This window comes from Eurosta solidaginis, chromosome 4 (assembly GCF_040869045.1).
Source record: "Eurosta solidaginis isolate ZX-2024a chromosome 4, ASM4086904v1, whole genome shotgun sequence".
Taxonomy (NCBI): domain Eukaryota; kingdom Metazoa; phylum Arthropoda; class Insecta; order Diptera; family Tephritidae; genus Eurosta; species Eurosta solidaginis.
Window position 1 is genome coordinate 126,442,871 of NC_090322.1, and position 27,981 is coordinate 126,470,851.

Sequence of the window (27,981 nt, forward strand, 5' to 3'; positions counted from 1 at the left end):
TGAAGAATGTACAGCCAGCAAAAAACCACCCCGGTTCTGTTTAAGCGATAATTTCTATAAGACTTATACTCGTCCCAAAAAATTTCGGAATCAAAAACATGTGGTTTCAACCAAGTTTCAGAAAAAGCAATAATTTTGTAATTACAGTGAAACGATTTTAAATACAGATCTGTTAACTTTGAGTTTAAACCTCTTACGTTCTGGTAAAATATACTGAAGGTAGATTTTAAATTCAATTTTTTGGAACAGAGCTTTGACGAGGAAATTGGGCGATATTCTCATTTGTCTTATGAAGGAACTCGCGAACAAAAGCCCCGGGCGGCCAAAACGAACTATTTAAAAGGGCTTCGAAATCTTTTAAATAAACATCAATTCTAAACGAGGAAATATTTCTCGAAATCTTAAAAGCTATATTTTAGAACGTGCTGAAAATACGGACTTTCTACAAAAAATACGGACATACGGACACAGGCCTTAAAATACGGTCATGTCCGTATTAATACGGACGTCTGGTCACCGTAGATGAGCCCTGTTATGTGGCTGCTCTATACTAATTGCTTGATCTTCTCTATGAACACTATCGTTAGGAAAACAGCTAGCGTGCAAAAATTTCGTCGTTGGGTACGCGTTTTTAGCACCATTTTAATTTTGTCATATTCGAATAAAAACCTGTCGTTACCAAAACATTTAATTCTTTCCTGAGTGGTAATTCTTGCCCTTTATCTATTAATATTTGTTGCTTAAAATGAGTTAATGGCTATTGCGTTCTCTTAATTCAACTCTGCTTTCAGCCGAATGTAGCGTATTTGTAAGTGAATCACTTAAATCTGAATCTTCATTATTCGTATCTATTAAATAATTGAAATGTTGCCTAGATAATGCCCCAGCAACAAATTCGTTGTACTTTTTATAAATTATCTTCGGTGAAAACTCCTCAATAAAAGCCATCTTTTCATTTTTACATTGTGATTTCTTTCAGACATTGCAAATGACAATGGCTGATGATCCGTGTGAATTTCTGCATAACGGTAATGGCGTAATGTTTTCAATGCCCAAACGATCACAAATAACTCCTTTTCGTTTGTTGCATGATTTTGTTCAGTGAAGTTTAAAGTTTTCGAGTTCAGCAACGCCATCAGCTCAGTCAGAATTGGGAAGAACCTCTCCGAGCCGTTCGAAACTAAACGAGGTTTCAGACAGGGTGACCCCTCATAGTGCCATGTCTTTTATTTGATGCTGGAGAAAATAATACCAGCTGCATAACTTAACCGCTCTGGAACAATCAGCATATACATATATGATTTCTAATTGTTGTTTTTATGTACGGGTCCCTTTTTCGCTCTTATTTGGAATCCAAATCTATAAATAAAGTTTTGGTTGTAAAGATGGGGATTCGGGCTATTAGCGAGCTTTGGGCAATTTTGGTCGTAGAGCTTTTCTTTAGCTATATTTTATTAAAATAATTTGTTAAAAATAAACGGTTGTGAGCACACAAAGAAATCTATTTGTACTATGGCACTATTTTTTCTTTTATTTTTTACATGACATACCGATACTGGAGCGCGAAAAGGGAATGGTAATACTGGTAGCAGCAAAATACAATGCACCCGGCCCTAAGGAAAAGAAAATCAGTCGCCACCTGTAACTCCAGACAGTTCCAACAACAAATTTCGCTGGAATTCGGTATTTTCAGCCTATATTTACTGTTGATGATCGGGATCACTCGCATTCCGACAGCATTAATATAACAATAAAATTATATGATGTGTAACCAAAATAAGGTCAAACAAAAGTTGGAGCAGGGGGGATTGGAAACACGTCCTTTTCAACCTCCCAATATATTTTGAGCGGTGCTGATCGGAATCTTCATGCGTTCCGACAGCGTCTTTACTAAACAAAGTTGAGGGGTGATTGGGTACACTTCAATTTCCAACATCCAAAGACATGTTTAGCTGTGTTGATCGGAGACCAATACATTCCGACAGCTTAAAATACAAATATAATTGAAAAATATAAGTTCCAAATTTTGTTGCCTTAAGCTGGGAGCCCTGGAGGATTGGAAACGCGTCCTTTCCAACCTTCCTTAAATGACTGGCTCCCAGACTCGTCCGTTTGTTACGCCAGTAAATATGCTGATCGGAATCACATGGCATTCCAACAGCATATTCAATAGAAATAAATGATATAATAATGAATTGTACTTAGTAGTTTAAGTTTTAGGCCTAAACAGCCGTAATAATAATTAAATTAAATAAAAATATTGTGAATATTTGCACTGCATTACTGGCAGTTGCTACAATACGCTAGATGGCAGCGTAAGCTGCAAGTTTTAATTGATTGATAGAACAGCTGATTTTTGATGATATTAGATAAAGGACTTTTATATTGGTTGCGCAAGATGCGCATGGGTCCGGCTCGTATTATATAAAAGCGTGAAATATCATCGCCCAGAACACCCGCGCCGTAAGTTCTCCAAACTGGAAAAAGAAGCGGTAAAGATGGGCTTGATGATGAATGAGGACAAAACGAAGTACCTGCTGTTATCGAGCAAAGAGTCACATATATAGGCCTTGGCAGCCAAAATTTCGAAATAGTAAAGGACTTCGTTTATTTAGGAATCATCATTAACACTTACAACAACATCAGGTAAGTAGGCAATTGAAAAGTAAAGACCTCTCTCGGCAAACGAAAATCATGCTCTACAAGTCACTTCTCCTGCTATATGGTGCAGAAGCATGGCCCATGAAAACATCAGATGAAACGGCTCTGGGAGTGTTCGAGAGAAAAGTTCTTCGAAGGATACATGGACCACTACGCCCCACCCGTGACAGCTACTTTTTAAATAATAGCAATAGAAGTATTTAAGAAAAATTATTAGATTTCCCAAATGTTCGTATACATATCTAAAAGTGTCTAAACAAATGAAGCTACTTGCATATATTCGCAGATTTATATTAGATAAGTTAATCCATTAGATAACGTCTACTTTTTCTCCCAACCGTGCTTATTATGGCACTTATTATAATTTTCAAATGTACTCTAATATTGTGTTTTTCTTTATAAGAGTTAAAATGAATGTGAAACTCGTGAGCCTCTCCATTAGAAACCAAAAACCATAGTTGATTTTATCACAAAATATTGAACAAAGATACAATTTAGCGTATATATGTGCACCCTTAACGGTGGAACACCCCATAAGATAATTTGTTAATATTTTTATTGTTTGTTTATTTTTGTCTTACATGGAAGGAGGAAATGCTTTATGCACTAACCGGCTTAATAAGCCTTGGTGCTACACTCTATAGGAAAAAGCCTCTCCGAGTGTAGAACTGCCTTCTACCGGCTACAGACCAAAACCTAACGTCCCATGGCTCACACATTTTCCATACCTGTGACCGCGTTTTGCATTAGTTCCGGTACGGAAGGTGTAAGGTGCGTCATCTCGGGGCCCAAAATATATAAAGCTCGAATTTTCAACCTTGGTCATTCTGTAGAGATATTCCATGTAGCAGGCGTGGCGACTTAATAACTGTCAACCATGGCTCAAGCTCGGGAGTCAGTTCCCTGGTTTACTTGTCTGCAGTACTGCAGCTCCATTGGTGTTGCCAACTTCGGATAGATTCTTTTCGCACCTGCACGGCAACATCTCTACATACTTCTCCTCGGAGGTGATAGATTGATTTCTTCTCCTCAGCGAGAAGGTGTATGTTTCCCGAAACGAGGACTGCGACTGCGGAAACCGTGCGGCAAGCTGAGGCGATTCGTAGCGCCACTCTGTGTTAGATTGAGGTAATAGCTACTCGGCACTTCTGGAATTTCATTGCATCTGCCCAAATTTCTTCACCGCACAGAAGTATAGAATCCGAAGCGGATGCAAGTAGCTTTCTTATACATGGCCTTAGCCCGCCTATGTCTGACATAAATCGACTTAGGTGCCCTATGGTCTGCGCAGCTTCCTCCCTCACAAGCTCCTTTAAAGTATTCTTGAAATGTAAGCTTGCTATCTGGCCTCACTCCAAACTATTTCCTGGAACTGTCTTAGTTTTTGCTGTAGCAAGCTCAAGTCAATGGTAATTCATCCTTCTTTTTACACTGCGCATTACTTGGTTTAATTTAAGCTGCACCAGCTCGCACTTCCGTGCTGTAATTGCGGCAGCCACGTCTACTACGAAAGCGACAAGAAAAGTGCTTTCTGGCATGCGAAAGCGAAGGATGCTGTCATACGAAGCATTCCAGAGGTCAGGGCCTAACACAGAAACTTGCTGATTCACCTGTTATCCCCACCTTTCTCTGACCTTGATTTGTTTCGTACCTAAGCCAGCGATCTTTAAGGTAGTCTCTTAGTACTTAGCTAGTAGATAAGGGAGTACCTTGAAAAAGTGTTTTGGCGCTTCGAGAAGGTCGTCTCACCTGACGTAGTTGAAGGTATTTTTCACGTCAAGCGTGACCAGAAATATATTTGGCCTAGCCTGGTGACACGCCGTATGGGTTGCTTGCCGCATTTGTAACCTCGGTTATGGCATCTATTATTGAGTCGACTTTGCGGAACCCATGCTGACGATGGAACCTACCGCACTTCCCAAGGCAGTCGGTTCTATGTACCGGAGCGACTCGGGATTTTTCCCGACCAAGGACTGTCATCTCAGTGTGACCCCATTTAATTTGTTTCGTCCCTCCCACAAATTGTCATCCTCCCAGCAGCTCCTTGCAGCAGAACTGCTACATATTCTCTTACTCCGGGAAGGTATCGAACCCAATCCGGGTCCGTCTCCTGACCCCGGTGCTGAGAAATGGTTTTGCTGCATTTGCCAGTAAAGAATCTTTTTAGGACGGTCATACTCTGTTCAGTGTGTCTCGTGCAAGGGATGGTTGCATCGGACAGGTTGTTCTGGGCTTGATCCCAAAACCCGACGTCCACGTAACTTTTATAAATCTTTTGTGGCTCCTTGCTGCTCACGCCCAAGGGCGTCCCGTAGTCTACGCCTAAGCGCCCCCCCCCCCCACTACCTTCCAGCAGCCTCGCTGCTCAGCAAGCCACAACAAGTACCCGCTGCTGCTCGCGCCCCACGGCGCCAACAACTCAAACAGCTGATACCACTCATAACTACTACCTTCGTAGTAGAGCTGGTAGCAATGCTGAGCATCAGCCCCTGCCCCCGTCTTCTTCTCCCCCCCTCTTTTCTGGCAGCAATCGTGCAGGTCAGGGAAACAGACTCTTAGTCCCTACCTCCGTTTGCACCGTCTGCCAGCACAGAATATATAGGTTTGCGACATCCGCTCAATGAAGCTCCTGCCTTGGGTAGTGCCACTTTCCTAGATGTTCTGGTCTCCGCGACGGCAACCCCTCGACGGGTTTCATCGCGCCATGTTGCCAGGTCGCAAACCCAAATCATCCGGGTACCACAATGCTTGCCCAAGGGCGCCCAGTCCCAAGGCCACAACAGCAATTGCGTCCTGGCCTTCCACAACCTAGGCGTAGTCACCCGTCACTTACCCCTAGAGTGGCGGCGTCACCCCCCATGCACTTCAGAATTCTGCAGTTAAACTGTAATGGACTAACTGGGAAGATTACGGAGATAGTCGATTTCATGAAGCGGCACAACATCCGCATTGCTGCGATTCAAGAAACTAAACTCACAGCAAGATCTGCATTGCAGACCTGCTCTGTGTATAATGTCCACAGGAAAGATCGCTAGAGCGGAAATGGAGGCGGCCTCGCGTTTATTATACACCACTCTGTGCAATATTATATATTTGATCCTGGCATCAACCGCAGGGACAATGTTTTAGAACGTCAAGGCCTATCTGTTCGGTCAGGCGATGCAAATCTAGAAATCATCAACATCTACATCCCTCCTGTCACCTGTTGCCCCAGTGGATACCGCCCTAATATCGAGGCCTTACTCACTGGCAACAATCGCATTATCTTAGGCGATTTCAATGCCCATCACGACCTATGGCATTCAAACTTGCGGGCGGACAGTAGGGGTGAGATGTTGGCGGATCAAATAGAAGAAACGACGTTCTGCACAATAAACGGAGACGCCCCCACACGTATGGTAGGAAGCTGTCGCCAGATATCTCAATCGTGAGCGCAGAACTCGTAAACTGCGTCAACTGGCAGCCGATGGTAACATTGGCATCCGACCACCTGCCCATACTTATTTCGTTCGAGCGTACCGCCGACTTCATCGTCACCGAAAAACGCACTTTCATAAACTTCAAAAAAGGAAAGTGGGAAGAATATAAATCTGCAACAGACAGCAGCTTTGCTGCCCTCCCTATCCCGACTGATGCCCGCCAAGGGGAGCGTGCCTTCCGTAAGGTCATTGAATCCGCCTCGGCACATTTCATTCCCGCCGGAAGAATTCCCGAAATCCGGCCCCACTTCCCGGCGGAGGCCGCGAGCTTAGCGAGGGAACGCGACCTTATAAGACAGCTTGATCCAGGCGACCCCCAAATAAGGGATATAAACCAACGCATCAGATTGCTTGTGGACGAACACAAGCGGGCGAAATGGGAAGAGCACCTAAGAGGTTGTAACCTCTCTACCGGTGTAGGTAAACTTTGGTCCACCGTAAAGTCCCTATCGAATCCGACTAAGCACAAAGACAAAGTTTCCATCGCCTTTGGCGATAAGGTGCTGTCGGATGCGAAAAAATGCGCGAGCGCTTTCTGCCGACAATATATAATGCATCCTACGGTAGACAAAGATAGACGGAGAGCCAATAGACACGCACATAAACACAAATTCAGCGCGTCACCAATCACCATCACCGCTAGAGAGGTTGAGGACGCCATTGGTCGCGCTAAACCATCCAAAGCAGTGGGCCCAGACGGCATAGCCATGCCGATGCTTAAAAACCTAGGGAAAGAGGGTTTCAAATATTTAGCGCATGTCTTCAACCTGTCTCTTTCCACCTTTGTCATACCCGAGAAATGGAAAATGGCCAAGGTGGTCCCGCTACTAAAGCCTGGGAAACCAGCTAACATAGGTGAGTCATATCGTCCGATATCTCTCCTATCGCCAGTGGCAAAGACGCTTGAAGCCATTTTGCTCCCTTATTTCCAAGCACATTTGCAGCTAGCCCCTCATCAGCATGGCTTCAGAAAACTCCATAGCACTACCTCCGCGCTAAATGTCATTGGCACCCAGATAAATTGCGGTTTAAATCAATACCCCCACCATAGAACAGTACTCGTAGCGCTAGACCTATCAAAAGCCTTTGATACGGTCAACCATGGCTCGTTACTGCAAGACCTGGAAGGGTCTACCCTTCCCCCATGTCTTAAAAGGTGGACCGCAAATTATCTGGGTGGTCGGCAGGCATCGGTGCAATTCAGAAACGAAACATCAAAACCAAGGAGAATTAAACAAGGGGTGCCACAGGGTGGTGTCCTATCCCCACTTTTGTTTAATTTCTACATATCCAAGCTACCTTCACCACCGGAAGGAGTCACAATCGTTTCCTACGCAGATGACTGCACAATAATGGCCACAGGCCCAGGCCCAGAGATCGATGAGCTATGCAATAAAATAAACGGCTATCTCCCTGATTTCTCCAGTTTTTTCGCCTCGCGAAACCTGGCATTGTCACCGACTAAATCTTCCGCGACCTTATTTACAACATGGGCGCCCCAAATGTCGACCATATTGAACATCCACGTCGATGGTACTACGCTACCGACTGTCCTACACCCCAAAATCTTGGGTGTGACGTTTGATCAGGATCTACATTTTGGTGCGCACGCAACCGCAATTGTTCCGAGAATTCAGAGCCGTAATAAAATCCTCAAATCCCTTGCTGGCAGTACCTGGGGAAAAGATAAAGAAACGCTCATGACCACATACACAGCAATTAGCCAGCCGATTACGTGCTACGCGTCACCCATATGGTCGCCAAGCCTAAAAATTACCCACTGGAAGAAACTACAGGCCTGCCAAAATACTGCTCTCAGAATCGCCACGGGCTGTCTTCTTATGTCCCCAGAACACCATCTGCATAATGAGGCGAGAATACTCCCCATCAGGGAGAGAAATGAGATGCTGACCAAACAGTTTCTGTTGAATACCCAGAAGCCTGGGCATCCCAACAGACATCTGATTGACGAACCAGCACCGCCTAGGGGCCTAAGGAGTCATCTCCGTAAGCATTTTGAGGAAATACGGCACCTGAGAACCCAGCCGTATGAAGCGAAAAAACACAAGCAGGTCCTTGGTGAACTCCATAGACAGGCGTCGGACCTTTATGTCGGGAATTGCCCGGTGAATCCAGTACTTGAAGTAAAATATCCAGAACTCGCGGAAGAGGAACGCATACTCCCCAGGGAAACGCGTGTCACTCTTGCTCAACTTCGTTCTGGATACTGTAACAGGTTAAACTCTTACCTATCCAGAATCAACCCCGACATACAAAATGTATGCCCCGCTTGCAATGTGTCCCCACATGACACCAACCATCTCTTTAATTGTAATGTGGAACCAACGCCTCTAACACCCCTTTCCTTATGGTCCACCCCTGTTGAAACGGCAAGTTTCCTTGGACTCCCGTTAGAGGATATTGATGACAATTTGTGATCGGTCGCGGCTATTAGGTGGGGCGAGCATTGCTACAACAACAACAACAACATGGAACCTACCTCCTCCATCTTCAATGGCTGCTATCAGCCATTTTACGGGCGTGTCGAGCATGCATAAATTTCGAAAAGATGACGGGGAGTCTGGGTCTCCTTTGCCTTTCGGGATTAGTACGAGGTGTACTATCTTCCTCCTTGTTCGAAAAATCCTGGTTTCCAGGAATTCGTAATACATATGCAGCAGCGATTCGGGGATGCTCTTAGCTTCTACTGATATCCCATCGCGCCTTGCGGATTTTCCGTACTTCATACTGTGTAAAACCGTTTTTGGCTCAAGCAGAACGGTTGCAGGTCATGGTTGTTGTTGTAGCAGTGCTTCACCCCATCCAATAAGCGCGACCGATCACAAATTTTCATCAATATGCGCTAACTCACGTTAGGAAACTTGCAGTTTCAACAGGGGAAATGGTTGGTGTCATGTGGGGACACATTGCAAGCAGGACATACATTTTGTATGTCGGGATTGATTCTGGATAGGTAAGAGTTTAAGCTGTTTCAGTACCCAGGTCGAAGTTGAGCTAGAGTGATGCGCGTTTCCCTAGGGAGAGTGCGTTCCTCCTCTACGAGTTCTAGGTATTTTCTTTAAGAACTGGATTCGCCGGGCGATTCCTGGCATAGAGGTCCGAAGCCTGTTTGTGTAAATCACTGAGGACCTGCTTGTGCTTTTTTGCTTCATACGGCTGTGTTCTCAGGTGCCGTATTTCCTCATAATGTTACGTATTCAACAGAAACTGTTTGTTCAGCATTTCATTTATCTCCCTAATCTGGACCTCATTGGGTAGGTGGTGTGTTGGGGGACATAAGAAGACAGCCCGTAGCGGTTCCGAGGGCAGTGTTTTGGCACGTCGTATTTTCTTCTAGTGAGTAACCTTTAGGCTTGGCGACCATACCGGGGACGCGTAACATGCAATCGACCAGCCAATTGCTTTGGTAATGAGTGTTTATTTGTCTTTACCCCAAGTGCTGCCGGAAAGAGATTTGAGGATTTTATTACGGCTCTGGATTTTAGGTACATTTGCGGTTGCATGCTCTCCAAAATGTAGATCCTGATCGAACGTCACACCCAAAATTTTTAGGTGTAAGACAGTCGTTAGCGTAATGCCAATGACGGGACGTCCAATATGGTCGACTTTTGCCGTGTCCATGTTGTAAATAAGGTCGCCGGTGATTTGGTCGGTGACAATGTCAGGCTTTGCGAAGCGAAAAAAACTGGAGGGACCAGGGAGATAGCTGTTTATATTATTACAAAGCCCATCTATGTGTGGACCTGGGCCTGTGGCCATTATTGCGCAGTCATCTGCGTAGGAAACGATAGTGACTCCTTCTGGCGGTGAAGGTAGCTTCGATATGTAGAAGTTAAACAAAATCGAGAATAGGACAGCACCCTGTGGTACCCCTTGTTTAATTCTTCTGGATTTAGATGTTATGTTCCTGAATTGCACCGGTGATTGCCGACCAGACAGATAATTTGCGGTCCACCTTTTGAGACTTCGAGGAAGAGGACCCTTCCAAGTCTTGCAGTAACGTGTCGTGGTTGACCGTATCAAAAGCTTTTGATAGGTCTAGCACAACGAGTACTTTTCTATGGCGGGGTTTTTGATTTAATCCGCAATTGATTTGCGTGTGGTAGTGCTATGTAGTTTTCGAAAGCCATGCTGATGATTGGCAAGACGCAAATTTGCAGTGAAATAGAGAAGCAGAATGGCGTCAAGTGTCTTGGCTACTGGCGATAGGAGATATATCGGGCGATAAGAATCTCCTATGTTAGCTGATTTCCCAGGCTTTAATAGCGGAACGACCCTGGCCTTTTTCCATTTTTCGGGGATGACGAAGGTGGACAGGGACAGGTTGAAGACATGCACTATATAATTAAATTCTTCTTTGCCTAGTTTTTTAAGCATGGCTATGCCGTCTGGGCCTACTTTTTTTAGATGGTTTAGCATGAATGATGGCATCTTCAACATCTTTGGTGGTGGTAATTGGGGACGCGCTGTGTATATGCTTGTGTGCGCATCTGTTGGCCCGTCGTCTGGCTTTGTCAGCCGTAGAATGCACTACATATTGTCGGCAGAGAGCGCTCGCGCATCCTTTAGCATCCGACAGCACTTTATCGCCAAAGGCGGTGGAAATTTTATCATTGTGCTTAGTCGGGTTTTATAGGGACTTTACGGTGGACCATAACTTACCTACACCGGCAGAGAGGTTACAATTATTTAAGTGATTCTCCCATTGTGCCCGCTTGTGTTCATTCACAAGCAATCTGATGCGTTGGTTTATATCCCTTATTTGGAGGCCGCCGGTGTCGTGTTGCTAGAGTTGCGGTCTCGGCTGGAAAATATGGTCGGATTTCCGGGATTCTTCCGGCGGGAATAAACCGATCCGAAGCGGATTCAATGACCTTGCGGAAAGCATGCTCCCCTTGACGGGCAGAAAACGATTGTCGGTATAAGTTTTTTTAATCTTCCCACTTTCCTTTTTTAAATTGATGAAAGTGCGTTTTTCAGTACTGATGAAGTCGGCAGATCGCACGAGCGAAAGGAGTATGGGTAGGTAGACGGATGCCAATGTTACCATCGGCTGCCAGTTGATGCAGTTTACGAGTCCTGCGCTCACGATTGATATATCTAGCGAACTGTGACAGCTTCCTATAGGTATTCCATAGGAGTGGGCCGTCTCCGTTTATCGTGCAAAATATCGTTTCTTCTATTTGGTCCGGCAACATCTCGTCCTGCTATTCCCCTGTAGGTTGCAATGCCATAGATCGTGGTGGGCATTGAAATCGCCCAAGATAATGCGAGTATGGCCAGTGAGTAGTGCGCTGATTTCAGGGCAGTACAGCATGGTGCCAAAAAAGATTTGTAAAAGTTACGAGGTCGACGGGTTTTGGGGTCTAGCCCAGAACATCCCGTCCCGTGTAACCATCCCTTACACGTGACACACTGACAAGAGTGTGACCGTCCCAAAAAAGTTCTTTTCCGACAAACGCAGCAAAACCATTTCTCTGGACCGGGATCAGGTACAGGTCGCGGATTGGGTTCGATACCTTCCCGGAGCAGGAGAATATGGCGCAATACCGCTGCAAGGATCTGCAGGGAGGATGACAATTTGTGGCAGGGACGCAGAAAATTAAATGGGGTTACACTGAAATGACAGCCTTTGGTCGGGAAAAATCCCGAATCGCTCCGGTACATAGAACCGGCTGCCTCGGGAACGTCGTGTGCTACGTGAGCGACGTGGTCACCTTCGCTGTTTGTTCGTGTGAGGAACAGAGCATGTACTTTTTTCGCATCTTGTCTTCATGCATCGTTTGGTTCGGTGAGCGGAATTCCTTGTAGCCTTGTCCCCTAGGATGACGATCCTCGTCTTTGCAGTCTAAAAATTTATAAAAATTAAAAAATTTGCAATTTTTTCGATATAATTATTTAATACTTTTATTGAGGGACATTTAAAAGTAAGCACAATACAATTTTAATTTTATTTAATTTATAATTTCTTTAATACAATACATATTTAGTGTTACATTGCTGGCATTAAACTTTACTTTCGAAAATTGTAAGTAATGTATTTTCTTTTATTATACATTCTATTATATTGAAATGCGTATTTGGAGAACGAGACGGATCTAAAAGAATGCACACATAAATATTCATCGTTTGGTTTTATGTATGACGCCGCCATTAACTCCAATAAAACATTAAAACATTCGGGAAAAGGGAAAAATTCATTAAAACATTTAATTTAGTCATAACGTATATTTTTATATATGTATATATATATATATATATATATATATATATATATATATATATATATATATATATATATATACATATTTAAGTATGCGTTTTACATATATGTACATATGTATGTATATAAGTAATTATTTTAATTGCAAATATGATGCTATTTTTAAGTTTTTATAATTTCTTCAATATCGTTTTTTTCATATTCCTTACAAACATACATATGTATTAGTAGTGCACACATAGTTGTGCATATATATTTGTATATTTCTCAAAAGTAGTACACATTAAAATATTATTTTTCTAAATCAATTTTTACAAAAGGGCAAAACAAATTTTTTTATCGTGTGGTAATTATTTATAAAGGTATGTAAATATAATATAACAGTTTAACAAATATTAACAGCATTTACAGTTTTTTTTGTTTTCATTAGTATAGCATTTTATTCCGCGTTTCTTTGATTATTTATTTATATTCATTTAAATATATTTTGCATTCGTGATTGCTGCACTTTCGTAGTTCTAAAGTTCACATTCTCTTGTTTCTATTTAAATGTATATGTGATCTGGAATCATGAAACAACCCTATTGTGCGAAAATACCGTTCTTCACTTTTTGAGTGATGCTTATAAGAAATTTAACGCTCTTTAAAATGTAACAAACCGCGTTTCTATCTTTCTTATTCGTTTTTTTTTTTTCACAAATCGCATTTAAAGCCAAATCGGACCACAAATGCGATTTTTTTTTAATTTTTCGATCCATGCGCCACCTATCGGAGTTTGTTTCTTCTTATTATTGCATTGCCATGGGGTGCTGAACTATATTCCAAGTTTCAAGCTTGTAGCTTATCAGGAAGCTACTTAAATTTTAATTACAAAATTCGTCCACAACGGCCGGCCGCTACACAGAGTCAAGCTAAACAAAAACTTTAAACGCGTTTTTCTCGAAAATTTGTTTTCGCACAATAGGGTCGTTTCACAAATATTGTATTATTTATTATTATAAACATTCATCTATTTAGCAACCAACATTTATCATATTGTTATGTAGGGGTATTATGTGGGTATGTATGTATTTTAATCGTATACATAGTATATTTATGTATGTGTATATAATATGCAAATGTGCGGCCCACCGCTAGCCCTATTTAATATAATTTTTTGATTAAATAGGTGTATGTATATATTATGCAATCAGGAATCGCGGACGAACAGTGGTTCAGAGAGAAGTTGGACGAAGAACAGTTGTTTTAATTTTTTTATTTTAATTCTGAAACTTTTGTACATACATATATATATATTTTTTTAGAAAAGACATACACCTATGAACATGAATGAATAAATTATTAACATATTTTTTCAGTTATTTTCTGAATTTAGTTTCGTTAGTTTTTGAAAACTTGAATAACTTGCGTTACGAAAATTATGCAAACCAATATCAAACACGTTTTCGAAAATTTGAGAAATGTTGGTGGTTTGAAAAATGCCATACAAAATTTTAAATTTTTTCAGTTTTATAGTCCAATAAATCTCCGCTATCGCCACCATATCCTTAAAATATAAACGTTCCAAACGATGTTTTTGTTTGCAATTCTACTTATCTCTTTCTTTAAATTTTTTGGTTTTTTTTTTTTTGTTTGACGCTCAACAAGCTGTTCCAGGCAACACCTGTCAAAGAACATATAAGAACAGTATCTGCTTGAAAAAATTCATATTGTCCGTTCATATTCGGTTCAATATAGCCGTTGCTATGCCAATCTTGACCCACCGCGAACATCCATCGATTTATTTTACACTATTGGATCGTACGCCATTACTAAGACGGTCAACTTGTCAATGATACTATGGCTTAACCATGCTATTTATATATCGTTGGGCCACCTTGAGAAGTAACGGTGTCCTTCTCGCGGCAAAAGGCCCAGCTTCTCCGAAGTGATTGATAAGCTGAAGTGTGGTGATACAGAGACTCCGGTTTTACGCTGAGATTCTAAAAGAAAGCAAAATGGTGCGACTTCGGTTGTCCATAACAAGCAGTTCCTGACTTTAATGGTAATAAGTGCAGGAATTCCTGTGGGCAGATATATTTCGAAATAATGAAGTTCAGTTGATAAGGCTAAACAATATTAACCAGGGACCGATTTTAATAGTTAACTTATTTTTTTGAGTCGAAAAAGTACGGGTCAAAAAATTTTCCTAGGTGGTTTTTTGTGGGCTCCCGGGGATACCCATAGCATTTTCGAATCGATCATTTTTATACCACATATATATACGAGGTCATAAATAATTTTGCGATAAAAACTCACGAATATAATAAATCCATTGAAATTTGGCTGAGGTATTCCCATTTGACCATTTCTAATCGATAAATATTTTTTGAAAGCAGATAAGATTCAAAAGGAAAATGCAAGGTAATTCGTACTGCTTTCCACTGTTTCTTCAATGAAATTGTTGAATAAACCAAAAAAAAACCTAAACAATCTTTAAAATTCGCACAGTGTTGGAATCAGAACAGATTTTAGATTTTCCTTAAGTAATCCTTTGTATGCATAACATGCAACATAGACAACTAAATTAAGAAACCCCTCATACCCAGGGACGGAAAATAATATTTTTTTTTTCGGAGTCGAAAAATTCCTGGTCAAAAAATTGTTCTAGGTGAAAATGTTTGAGTTCCCAGGTATCCCTATAGCAATATCATGTCGAATTATGCATCCTTTTTATTCTTCGAACTTCTTCCATAAAAGTCCACATATAAAAGTAGAATCTGTATTTCCGTCCGTTCTTTGTTATCAAGCGGACTTTTATTTTGGCCTTAAAAAATAAAACTCCGGATTTAACTTTTATTTCCCGACTTTTATTTTTAAAAGTCCAGAGTTTAACTAGTTCTATCGGACTCAAAAAATAAAAATCCGAAAATAATTTTTATCTTGATCCAAATATATTTGAAGTCCAAAATTAATAGTTATGCAAGGAATTATATTATAAAAGGAATAACAGTTTAAGCCCCTACTCATACCAAATGAAATAGAGATACAATAATTTAATTTTGCGTTATACATATATTGTGAAATTTCTCTAACATCTCCAGGAATCAATTAACAGTTTATACACTGCAAAAATGTCCTATTTCTGACAACATATAAGTTTTGTTCGTAAACTAAGCAAAAATAAAGTTATATGCCAATATATGGCCCAGCGAAAGAAAGAGGGGTAATGGACGCAACAAACTCTAGACACCAACAAAATATGTTACCCGAACTTTCCGAGAAAATTTATGTAATGACTAATATTAGTTGTAGCCGGTCAATAAATTATTGTAAATATTTTTGTGTTATGATAGGCTTTTCTTGACCATAATGTTGCTTTTAGTGCAAGTAAAACTCCACTATTACGTCCCAACGTTTCGCTAAGCACCTTAGCTTCCTCAGGGGCGAAACTGCATTTATTTAAATATTTTTTTCAATTTACCAACGTAATTTGACATGACCATTTTTATAATTTTATGTCAAATTACGTTGGTAAATTGAAAAAATATTTAAATAAATGCAGTTTCGCCCCTGAGGAAGCTAAGGTGCTTAGCGAAACGTTGGGACGTAATAGTGGAGTTTTACTTGCACTAAAAGCAACATTATGGTCAAGAAAAGCCTATCATAACGCAAAAGTATGTAATGACATTTATTAATTATTTACCATCTGTATGATTTTTAAGTTTCAAGCCCATTTTAATAAAAGGAAATATATAGATCTGGATTGAACAGCGCAACTATATAAAGAAAGGACGCCACATTTTGTTAGAAAACAGCAAAATTCGTAAAACCAATGAAGTCTATCTTTGAAGTAATGTTTCTCTGTACAGGTTAAGGGGAATTACCAAACTTTTTATTTCCACATCATACATACTTGAAAGTCATGGCAAAGTTGACATATCCACATCCTTATAAAACAGATGATCCAACCAACCTTATGGAAAGTAGTGTAGTTAGTAAATGGTGCCATACCATAACGCCCTAGCCATAACCATACTATTGTTACGAATATTAGCAGCACTTAGCTGATACTAAGGAGCCACTCGTATGTACGTAAACAAATCAATCATCATATACACACATACATACAAGGCAACGAAGAAATACTCACAAACACATGTAATCACCAGCCGAAGTAGTACTCACGCATATATGTAGCTCAATTACCAAGCAGGATATACAGCAGAAGGCGAAACGTCTAGACTTTAGTAGAAATATGCGAATGAGGCGACGGCGAGTATAAAAGCAGCTCAAGCTGAGTAGTCAGTTATCAGTTTGATTTAAACACGCAATTAGTTGTGAATTATAAGTGTTATTGTGAACTATTCTCAAAGTAGTCTAATAAAGACCATTTTGCAAAACAGTTTAGCGATTCGAACGTTAGCAGAAGGTTTGGAATAAGTGGAATTTCCCAAAATTCGTTACACGGCTACCGTGGTGTGATGATAGCGTGCTCCGCCTATCATGCCGTATGCCCTGGGTTCAACTCCCGGGCAAAGCAACATCAAAATTTTAGAAATAAGATTTTTCAATTAGAAGAAAATTTTTCTAAGCGGGGTCGCCCCTCGGCAGTGTCTGGCAAGCGCTCCGATTGTATTTCTGCCATGAAAAGCTCTCAGTGAAAACTCATCTGCCTTGCAGATGCCGTTCGGAGTCGGCATAAAACATGTAGGTCCCGTCCGGCCAATTTGTAGGGAAAAATCAAGAGGAGCACGACGCAAATTGGAAGAGAAGCTCGGCCTTAGATCTCTTCGGAGGTTATCGCGCCTTACATTTATTTTTTTTTTTAATTTGTTTTTGGTTTTTCGCCATATTCATAACCTAGAAATATTTAATTTAGTTAATTCACTTTTTGAATATTTTATTTTTATTTTTGTTTTGAATACGTTTTGACTAAGTGAATTTTTGGAATTTGTTCGTAATTTTTCACATTTTCTTCTTTCTTTTGAAATTCTCACATATTTTAGGATAAGGCACCAATAACCGATGGCAATTGATATAGATAAGTAAAAATATAGCTAGACTATGGCGTTATGACTATGTGAACTTTGCCAGGCCCTTTATTTCCAGGCGAAAGAAATAAAGTCTGCCTACTTTTGATTTTCTGTTCGTGGTGGACCTTATTTGGTATTCGCCTATATATTTTGATTAGCAAAACAGGTTCATATTACTATATACAATTTTTCTTTTTGTTATTGATATTAGGGAAAAATTACAAAATTCGTACACGGCGAAGGTTACTATGCATTGCTTATAAGTGCAGTGTTATGAAATCCAATGTCACTGATCAAGTTCTGTTGAAGAAGCCTAAAAATATTCCCCACAATTTAGGGCTAAGTACATATACCATATATGTATGTGGAGGTCCACACAAAAACATTTACATCATAAGGACTTTCGAGAAAATTTACAGTTTTTTTAACCATTGATACCAAACGAAATTCGGTTTTTATATGGAGTAGGTTTGAAGTAGCTGACAGACGTAAGGTTTTAAGACCGGGGAAAACTCCTCTAAGAACGAAAACGGCGACCTTGTAACTGATGTCCAGAAAGTACTGAGATTATTGAGGGAGCACTTCCATGCTCTCCTAAATGGAGACAGCAATTTACCGCACAGGGATGACGAACCCGATCCCGCAATCGATGATGATGGAATAAATGTCCCCCGCACCCGATTATGACGAAGTCAGAATAGCAATAACCAGATTGAAAAACAAAAAGGCCGCGGGCGCTGATGGATTGCCTGCGGAGCTATTCAAATACGGCGGCGAGGAGTTGGTAAGGTGCATGCATTAGCTTCTTCACAAAATATGGGCGGACGCGTGCATGCCCGACGATTCATTGCCCAGTCCACAAGAGGGATACTGCAAACTGCACAAACTATCGAGGAATCAGCCTTCTTAATATCGCATATAAGGTCCTGTTAAGTGTATTTTGCGAAATATTGAAGCCCACCATGAATCGGCTGATTGGACCTTATCAGTGCAGCTTCAGACCTGGTAAATCTACCATCGATCAGATTTTCACAATGCGCCATATCTTGGAAAAAACCCGCGAAACAAGAATCGACACACATCATCTCTTTATCGATTTTAAAGCCACCTTCGATAGCACGAAAAGGAGCTACCTATATGCCAATATGTCTGAATTTTGTGTCCCCGCAAAACTTATACGGCTGTGCAAAATGACGTTGAGCAACACCATCAGCTCAGTCAGAATTAGGAAGGACCTCTCCGAGCCGTTCGAAACTAAACGAGGTTTCAGACAGGGTGACCCCCTATCGTGCGATTTCTTTAATTTGATGCTGGAGAAAAACATAACAGCTGTAGAACTTAACCGCTCTGGAACAATATTCTATAAAAGCGTGCAATTGCTGGCATATGCTGGTGACATTGATATAATCGGCCTAAACACCCGCGCCGTTAGTTCTGCTTACTCCAAACTGGAAAAAGAAGCGGTAAAGACGGGTTTGATAGTGAATGGGGACAAAAAGACGTACCTGCTGTCATCGAGCAAAGAGTCAGCGCATATCCGCCTTGGCAACCACGCTACTGTTGGCAGCCATAATTTCGAAATGGTAAAAGACTTCGTTTATTTGGGAATCAGCATCAACACAGCTCTGAAATCCAGCGAAGAATCACTCTTGCCAATAAATGCTTCTTTGCACTAGGTAGGCAATTGAAAATTAAAGTCCTCTCTCGGCAAACGAAAATCATACTCTACGTGGCACTTATCGTTCCCGTCCTGCTATATGGTGCAGAAGCATGGACCATGACATCAGATGGAACGGCTCTGGGAGTGTTGGAGCGAAAAGTTCTTCGAAAGATTTATGAACCTCTACGCGTTGGCGATGGCGAGTACCGAAGAAGATTTAACGATGAGCTGTACGAGCTATCCCCCAGCGGGTTAGGGGGTCAGAATATACCCGCGGTTGGTATGCCTATCGTAAGAGGCGACTAAAATACCAGACTCAAAGGGCTGTGTAGCGCAACCCTTCAGGTTGCCAGCGCAATATACAGCTTCTACAAACCCAATTGTCGATCTCACCTATCCGCGGCGAATGCTGTTTCACTAACGGACGAGGCTCTGGCGACCCCAAGCTCCTCATGGAACTTGGGCGTGGGGAGGGAGGGATGGCCTGAAGGTTTAATGTGGCCATATAAGGCCGAGATGGTCGGGCTAGCACTTTAATGGTGCTGTGTTGCCGGAGCGTACCGGATCTGTATCAAGCAAAGGACCATTACATCGATATCACTACCCAAAGCCTTCGGGGAGCAACCTTATCGCTACAACAACAACAGCTGTACGAGCTACACGCAGACATCAACATAGTCCAGCGAATTAAAACGCAGCGGCTGCGCTGGCTATGCCATGTTATGCGAATGAAAGATGACGCTCCGGCCAAGAAAGTGTTTCTATCGGAACCCGCCTATGGAAGCAGTGGTAGAGGGCGGCCCCCACTCCGTTGGAGGGACCAGGTGGAAAACGATTTAAACTCCCTTGGTGTGACCAATTGGCGCCGGTTGGCAGAGAAGGAGCGACTGGCGCGCCTTGTAGGACGGCCATAACCGTTTAAACGGTTAAGCGCCAATTAAGTAAGAAGTTTGCCCTAATAAGCACAAAACGTTATGTTACTTATATTTTAAATTAATGTCTCTTTAGCCATTATAAGCAATTTAAACAAGTAAATGTTACGTTTTGATACAAATAGGAAAAAATCAAATTGTTGCAAAAATTATATAACCTCCTTGGTAGTTGAGTGCTTAATACTTTAGTAAAAAAATAGTTTAAATCTATACTTTAAACTGGAAACTAGTGAAAACTAGACCTACAAAATAGTTTCAAGTCAACGGCAAGAAAATTTCGTCGCATTTTTTAAATTCGCCATTCGAAATTTTCGATATCCTTCACATAAGTATTTATGTATGTACCAAATTGTGTATAAAACGCAAAACACAAACGAATTACAAAGCGTGCAGCAAGGCATTCAAATGGCTGCGTGGGTAGAGTAGAGGCATCTGCCATAACACCAGTCTGAATGCAGATGCTTTGTAGTTCAAAACCGGGTGCTGAGCGATATGAAGTTATTGTAATTGTAACTTATTTCACAAATTTTCTTGGGAATAAATTGTTTTTCTGATATTGACATTTAAAAATTAATCCTAGGAAATATTAAACTTAATTTTAACAATTTATTAATTTACGGCAGTGTCTCTTCCCAAGGTGAAATTCAGAAACATGTCCTGTTGTTGTTGTTGTAGCATGTCCTATTAACCTTCGCCCTGTGCTCATTTTGTAATTTTTCTATAATATCAATAACGCAAATAAAAAACTTTGTCAAAGTTTTAAAATACTTCATAATGTTTGTTACTTTTACAAATTTATCTTAAAGTTAAAAAAAGTTAAAACTTGCTATGTTTATACGAACACTGATTTGAAATAATTTCAATTGCTATTACCGTATAAAATACTTCTAAAATCTGTTGATTTAAAAACAAATTATTTCGACTTTTTAGCTACTTTAGCATTGTCCATCACTTGGCGGCCACCTTTGTATGGTGGTAGCGTGCTCCGCCTACCGCACCGAAGATCCTGGGTTCGATTCCCAGACAAAGCAACGTCAAAAATTTTAAAACAAATTTTTCCAGTAGAGAAATGTCCTACTAAGCGGGGTCGCCCCACGGCGTTGATTTGGCAAATACTCCGAGTGTATTTTTTCCATGAAAAGTTTGTCATTGAAAATGTATCTGCCTTGCAGATGCCGTTCGGAATCGGCGTAAAAGCATGTAGGTCCCGTCCCTCCAATTTGTAGGAAAAATGTAGCACTGTGCGAATTGGAAGAGAAGCCCGGCCTAAAATCTCTACAGAGGTTATCGCGCCTTACGTTTATTTTTTTTTTTTATTTATTCGTCATCCTGTTTTGTATACAAAGATGCAACCCAAACTATTGAAATTGGGCACTTCAGTTCAAATTTTTGGAAAGGATTTTGAAAAACATTTCAAGTATTCGAATTTTTCGATAACATATTTGAAGTTGGTTTACATTGTTTTTGTTCACTTATGCTGATTATTTGCTTAACTTTTTTATTTAGTTTACAAAAACAAAATATACTGGAGGGAAATAATTTTGCACAGACAACTTCATATCCAAGCTGAATATAATACTCGAAATACTTGTTTAAAACTGTTGAAACTTTTTAAGAAAATTTTAAGATTTCGTACATGTATAGCAATGGTATTTTTCAGGAAAATTAAAGAAAATGTAACTGAAAAAGGATTTTAATTTAGAACTTTTTATACGACTGCGAGAGAAAAAAGTATCAGCAAAAAATTATTTCCAAACTTTATCAGTTGTTTTATTTGTTTTTTCTGTTAATTTAAAACAAAAAACCTTAATGAGTTGTATAACGCAAACCATGTAAATCAATTTCGAACAGGTTTTCGAAAAAAATGGTAAAATTCGAATTCTTATAAATTTTAAACAATTTTTTTTTTTTTTTCAAATAATTTTTGCTGATAAATTTGTACTGGAAGTTGTATGAAAAATTTTGTAATCCTTGCGTATTTTAATTGTTCGGAATTTTTGTTTCAATGTTATTTTATTCCTACTTTCGTTGTTTTCTTTATGTTTTTTTTTTTGTTTTATTACGTTATTGTGACTGTTGTTGCTGTTTAAGTTGCCTTTATTGCCATAGATTTAAGAACAAAATTTCCAAACAAATAAAAAGCACGTCCCATTTTAACTGTAACTGAAGTTAAATGTGAATTGAGTGCAGTTTTACCAATAAATTATTTTTTATAATTTTCCTACTCTTCAGTTTGCTTTCAGCAATTTTAGGAACTGTTAAACGTTTAATTTAAGTCAAACTCGGCCGTGCACTGGAAAAAAAATTAAATAAAAATATACTAGCATGCTATACATATTCCGCAACTTCTGCCTTTATTTAGACAAAACTGACCGCCCGACCGCATGCGTGTCTATCTATCCATAACATTGCATGCCCCACACTATGTAAGCAACTAACTTAAAATCCCTAAATGTTAACGGCCTAGATGATTGTACAGCTTCGTCTTTTACTGCAACGCTACTGTCTTCATACCACACGCCATTCAAGCATGTATGCGCGCATATACCACTAGTTTACACATTAAAACGTGTCTCCGAGCCATCGGCCAACATTAATGTCACTGTACGATTATTTATCCATACTAATTTTGCCAGCCGCATCGGATTCAGCCGTGACACATCGGGTATGGGTGCTGTTGAATAGCCTTTGGTGCAGCGTGTTTGCGAATTACCCAAACCAAACATGCCGGTACTCGTCTGCCAGAATGATAGTTTATTCTCGCTACACGAATACGACACAAGATATTTGCCATCCGGCGAGAAAGCCAGCGATGTTACGGGATGTGTATGCGCTGGTATCATTTGGCACTTATTTTGACGTAACTCATAAATGGCCAGGTGACCGTTGTGTGCACCGACAGCAATACGTCGAGTTTGTGTACAATGAGATATTTGATTGAATTTACAAATAGAAGGGCAGACGTCGGGCAGCCCGCGTGCTTTTAACTCATTATTGTCAACACAATGTAATGTTATGTCCATCACTTCGACTAGGAGACTAGCAATCTCTGCTTGCATTTTATCAATAAGCATTTCAACACAAAGTAATATTTCTGCTTTTGCCTTAAAAAGTACGGACTGTGTTAGGGGTTGATTGATGGATTGCGCATTTTGTTGCATTGTATTGTAGCGTGCAACCTCCCGCGCCATTGTTGTAATGAAAGCCGCCGGTCTTGCTGTGGCTATGAGCCGTAAAGCATGTCGCGCTGTACGACATGCATCGGCTTGTGGTGTGAGTGGTAGTTTATAGTTTAGATTTGGTACCGATTTGCCAGCACATGCGATCTCCAATAAACCGAGCAACACTTTGCTGACATCCAAGTAAGGTTCCCAAACGGTAAAGCCACGTCCGAGCAAATCGATTGCTGCACGACGCAACGGTGTATACTTTGGTAGTTTTTGTGAGGGTGGTGCATAAAGCAAATGTGCTAACGCCATTGAGGTTAAACGGGCCAAATTATTCGCTATGCCAAAGCCTTCCGCTACCGATGACTTCCTACGTTCCATTGTTGCTCGTTGTGGCGAATCTTGTGAAATATCTTGACCAAACTCAGCGCCAATAACGCCCAATAATATTACAGCTGTCGTTTGCTTTCGTTTCAGCTCTGACAAACTGGACGGTTTGCGTATGATTTCCTCTTCCTCCTCCTCGTAGTCTTCGTCCGGATTGTCTATACAGTGGTGGCCATTTGTGCCATTATTGCCACTTATGCCTTGTGCCGCCGCTATAACTTGCGGTTGAACAATTGGTTCAGTGTGTGTGTAGAGTGGTAAATACTGTGCCCAACTATCTACTAATTGCTTGCGGCCCTTCTTGCCCATGCGCGTCAATTCGCCTAGCAGTATCTGTTGTGCTGCTTCACGTATTTCAATACAATGATGTTGCCAACGTTTGGCCATTGCCTCTACTTGTGGACGTTTAAATTTGCGTGGCTCTAGCGCTTCAATCTTGTCTGGTAGCAGAAAGCAATGATGTGTGGACAAAAGACTCCAACCTTGTTTGATTTGCGATGTGTGATGTGCAATTAATTCTTCGCGTTCCTCTTCGTTGCTTAGTGTTGAGTCGGTCCGTTGAGCCAGACGTTGTAATTTCCTACTCATTTCGCTCTCCGGTAGGAAGGATGCGGCACTCATTGACATTAACGTATTCGACATGGCAACAAGTGCTAGTATATGATTCGATGTTAATGTAGTGCTTAGCTCCCAATGCAGCCTTGACGTAAATACGGCGGTTAGTTGTTCTTGGCGCAATAGCTCAGGCGCCATGTCACGTTTCTTAGAACTACTGATCGTGGGTGGTATATTATCTGGTATTATGTAAATATTTTGCCATGTAGGCAACAGCAGTGACATGTATCCGGCTTTGGATAGTACGCCAAATGAAACAGGCACAATGGGTCGCAACAGGCCCAATTGCGATTCGCATACCTTGTCCAAGTGTGGATCTAAGCCCCATGAGTGTAAGAGCGACAGCAGTAACTGCGCTACCTCCATTACGTGAGTTACTTCCATTTTTGAAGCAATTTTGCTACGTAAATCGTCTGGCTTTTCCTGTGTCTCTACAACTTTCTGAAAACTTTCCACTTTCGCTTGAACCCTCTTTTCCATTTGCTCTGTCTTCTCTTTGAATTTCTGTACGATACCATGTTTATCTTTGTCTTTTAAAATTTTCTCCATATCGCCAGCTTTATTCTTAACCTTACCAAAGAAATCGCTTATTTTCTTTGACGCATCTACGTGCACCGTTTTATCTTTCGGATTATTTAACACCACACCAAGCGCCTCCAAAGCGGCTGGCGTCATTAGCGTATACTCTTCGCTATGCAGCTCGAATATGAGTCCTTCTATATCGAAGAAAAGAATATGACTTTCTGCATCTTTGGGATTTGTGCGCAGCCCTTGTATTACAAGTGGATTAGACCGATGTTTCATCAAGAAATCAAAGTTGCCTTGATGTTGTCCCTGCAGCTGTTGTAGCTGATGTATGCCACGTTGTGTCGCATGACGTATGGCATTCATGTTACGCGACTTAATGCCACGGAAAAAGTGTACTGCTGGATTTGCCATACCCATTTCTGAAGATGCAGCGGCTGCGCCACCATGAGCACCCCCATTATCATTAGTGGCTTGCTCGTCGCACGCAATAAGCACTTCTTCAGCCAGCATGCCATGTAGCACCCGATCCAAGTGTCCCGTCTCCATTTGCCACACATACACCGAACCATCCGAACAGCCAACAATAAGAAAGTCATCGAGAGGACGCCATTTGATGGTGATCACTGGGAAGAGATGACGACTCGCTAACGTCACACATTTGCGTTCTTGCAAGCTTAAGAGTGTGACCGAATGATCCGACGCTACCGAGCATATACATTTTAAAATACGATTACTACAAGTCTCAGGCGGTACTAGGAGTTGTGTTATTTCACCAGCATGAACACAAAAGCGATGTAACATACTGCCACTGTATAAGTCCCATAAGCAGACAGCGAAGTCGACGCCACCTGAGAGCAAATGTGACTTTTCATAACGTGGATGCACTAGTGAGGGGCATAGCAAACAATTGACACGTCCACGGTGACCGTAGAGTATTTGATGTGAAGTCCAATCGCTGAAATTCTGTTTAATGCCTATTAGCAGCTGCATCATTACGGTTTGTGTAGCGGGCACTATGACAATAGTACCATCTTCGCGTCCAATAACTAAACGACTTTGCTGTGGTAGATAAATGCTTGATGTGAGCTTGACGGGCGTGTCAGTAATACGCGATAATTGATCAAGTATACCCACTGGCGGTGGATCCATCAAAGACCAAGCATCGACTAATGATGTGCACACAGTCGGCTTTAGAACACGTGGTGACATTTGTTTAGCTTGTAGTATGCTTATATTGTCCAGCGGTACTTCAGGCACTGTCCATACTGAAATGTAACCCTCCGAATCACCACGTAGTAAATAGTGTTGCGGAGTTTTGCCTTCTTCACGCTGATAGCGTAAAAGTTTCATGGCTGGTGGGCAAGACAGCACCTTGTCACCAGGCTGTTGCAGTATATAATATAGGTATGGTGCATCGCGCACCACCGATTTGGCATGGAATTCTTTGTTGTCGGGTATACAATTAGCGGGCAGCTTATACAAATAGCCCTTACCTTCATCTGTCCACAACATTACACGATCAGAGGTAATGAAATCGCCACCTTGCCAGCGTTCACGTGTTGGTGCTATTACTGAGCAAAGCACCGTGAAATCTCCTGCATCATAAATTTGCCAATATTTGGTGCAAACAATGAGTACCGTACGTTGATTTTGCGTACAACAGTTCATGGTAATCGCATTCAAACAACGTATCTCTTTTGACTCATTTTCGTAAATCGGTTCAGCGTGCTTATTCTCATTACCAATGAGTGTCCAAACTTTAACTGTGCCCGTAGTTGTGATAGCCAAGACAACATCATCTTTTCTTTTCATTGGACGCAGTACATGTATTGCTGAAATCCAATCGGGTTTTACTTTTGAACTTAGCTGATAGATAATTTCCAAACTAAAAGGATCCATTACAATTATCTCTGGATAATAGCCAATGCAAAAGAGGCGCACATCTTCACTATTCGCTGGATGATAACTTTCTATTTGTGTATGTACCTGTGGCAGCTTTACTGATTCCATACATTTTCCATCAGTAAGATCCCATGTGCACATCTCACCATTCTCCGATGAACTAACTAAAAGATTGTTTTCGGGTAACATGGAGGCACGTACGAGACACAATACTGGTGCCGAATGTCCCACTAATAGACAACGTGGTGACATTTTCATTGATGTTGGCTCAACTTGCCATAAACAGATTTGTCCATCGTAGCAACCGGTGACGAGTGTTGATTGATCATCTGATAGATATACACTAGATACGCAGTGAGTGGGTGCCGATGGGCCCCAAAGTACTACTGGTACTACAAGATTTGTGCTGACCATGTTGAAATAGCGAAAGCGCTGTGGAAGGATGAGAAGAATTCAGAAAAAATATTGCACGTTTGTGAAAAGTTTTGAACTAAGTATCTGGCATCAACGATGGCATATGCTGCGATGGTTTCTTTAATGAAAAAATGATTACCCCTCGTGTATTTAGAATGTATCAATAAAATAGAAATTAAAAATTACTTATATTAAAATTGTCTCTCTGATCTGGCGAAAGGTCCAAGGTAGTGAAAGTGGCATCCATGAGAATTCATTAGAAGCATTTAGATCTGTCAGCTCCTAGTTGTGAACGGTGGCCTGATTCATTTATTGTTGTAATCTAAATGCTTCTGATGAATGGAGCGTATTAAAAATTCTATACATCCCCCTGCGGGTTAAGGGGCTTAAAGAATAACCGCGGCAGGCATGCCTGTCGTAAGAAGTGACAAAAATACCCAATGATTCAAGGAGTTTTGTGTGCAAAACCCTCAAGGGGCTGTTAGCGGAATATAGAACAGCAACAAGAACAAACTTCGCATACTTTCGCTGAGACAGTGTAGTACACTGTGAATGATTTTAACATATACACAAGCTCCTTGCGGAATGAGAGCGTGGAATGACCCTGAAGGGTCGACGTGTTCTTATCAAATCGTTCTCCAGACAGTCGGTTTGGTACCTTAATGATGGTATTTCCCGAAATGTATCGCGTTAGCACCCGTCGTAGGACCATCAACTGAGGTAACACCTAACAAAACCTTAGTGTAGACACTTATGTATCGCCAGGGGCTGGTTTATGGTAAAGTCATAATCGCCTTAGTCGAGAAAGGATGATTCGCAAAACTAATTTTTGATAGAATTTTTTACCTCTTAAATAAATAATACCGATCTAAGATTTTAAATATGTATCACGGTACATATTTGGACTATTGATTTGGATTGATATTTGGGTGTTTTTGACCTTTATTTTAGGGATTTCAAGCGTTTTCTACAACCTT

The 27,981-nt window shown here is 41.0% G+C and overlaps 2 protein-coding genes across 6 annotated transcripts in view; both read right to left on the reverse strand.

The window, feature by feature from the left end:
- mip130 (Myb-interacting protein 130) overlaps window positions 1–27,981 on the reverse strand; it is a 79,946-nt gene that overhangs the window by 17,193 nt on the left and 34,772 nt on the right. The gene's annotated exons all lie outside the window — the stretch shown is intronic.
- The window catches only part of Rbcn-3B (WD repeat-containing protein Rbcn-3B), a 9,862-nt gene continuing 2,619 nt past the window's right edge, over window positions 20,739–27,981 (reverse strand). For both annotated transcript variants that reach the window (XM_067782849.1, XM_067782848.1), the window contains exon 2: window positions 20,739–27,022. In XM_067782849.1, coding sequence (XP_067638950.1) covers window positions 22,547–27,004 — 4,458 coding nt within the window. In that variant the 5' untranslated portion in view covers window positions 27,005–27,022 and the 3' untranslated portion in view covers window positions 20,739–22,546. The remainder of the gene's footprint in view (window positions 27,023–27,981) is intronic.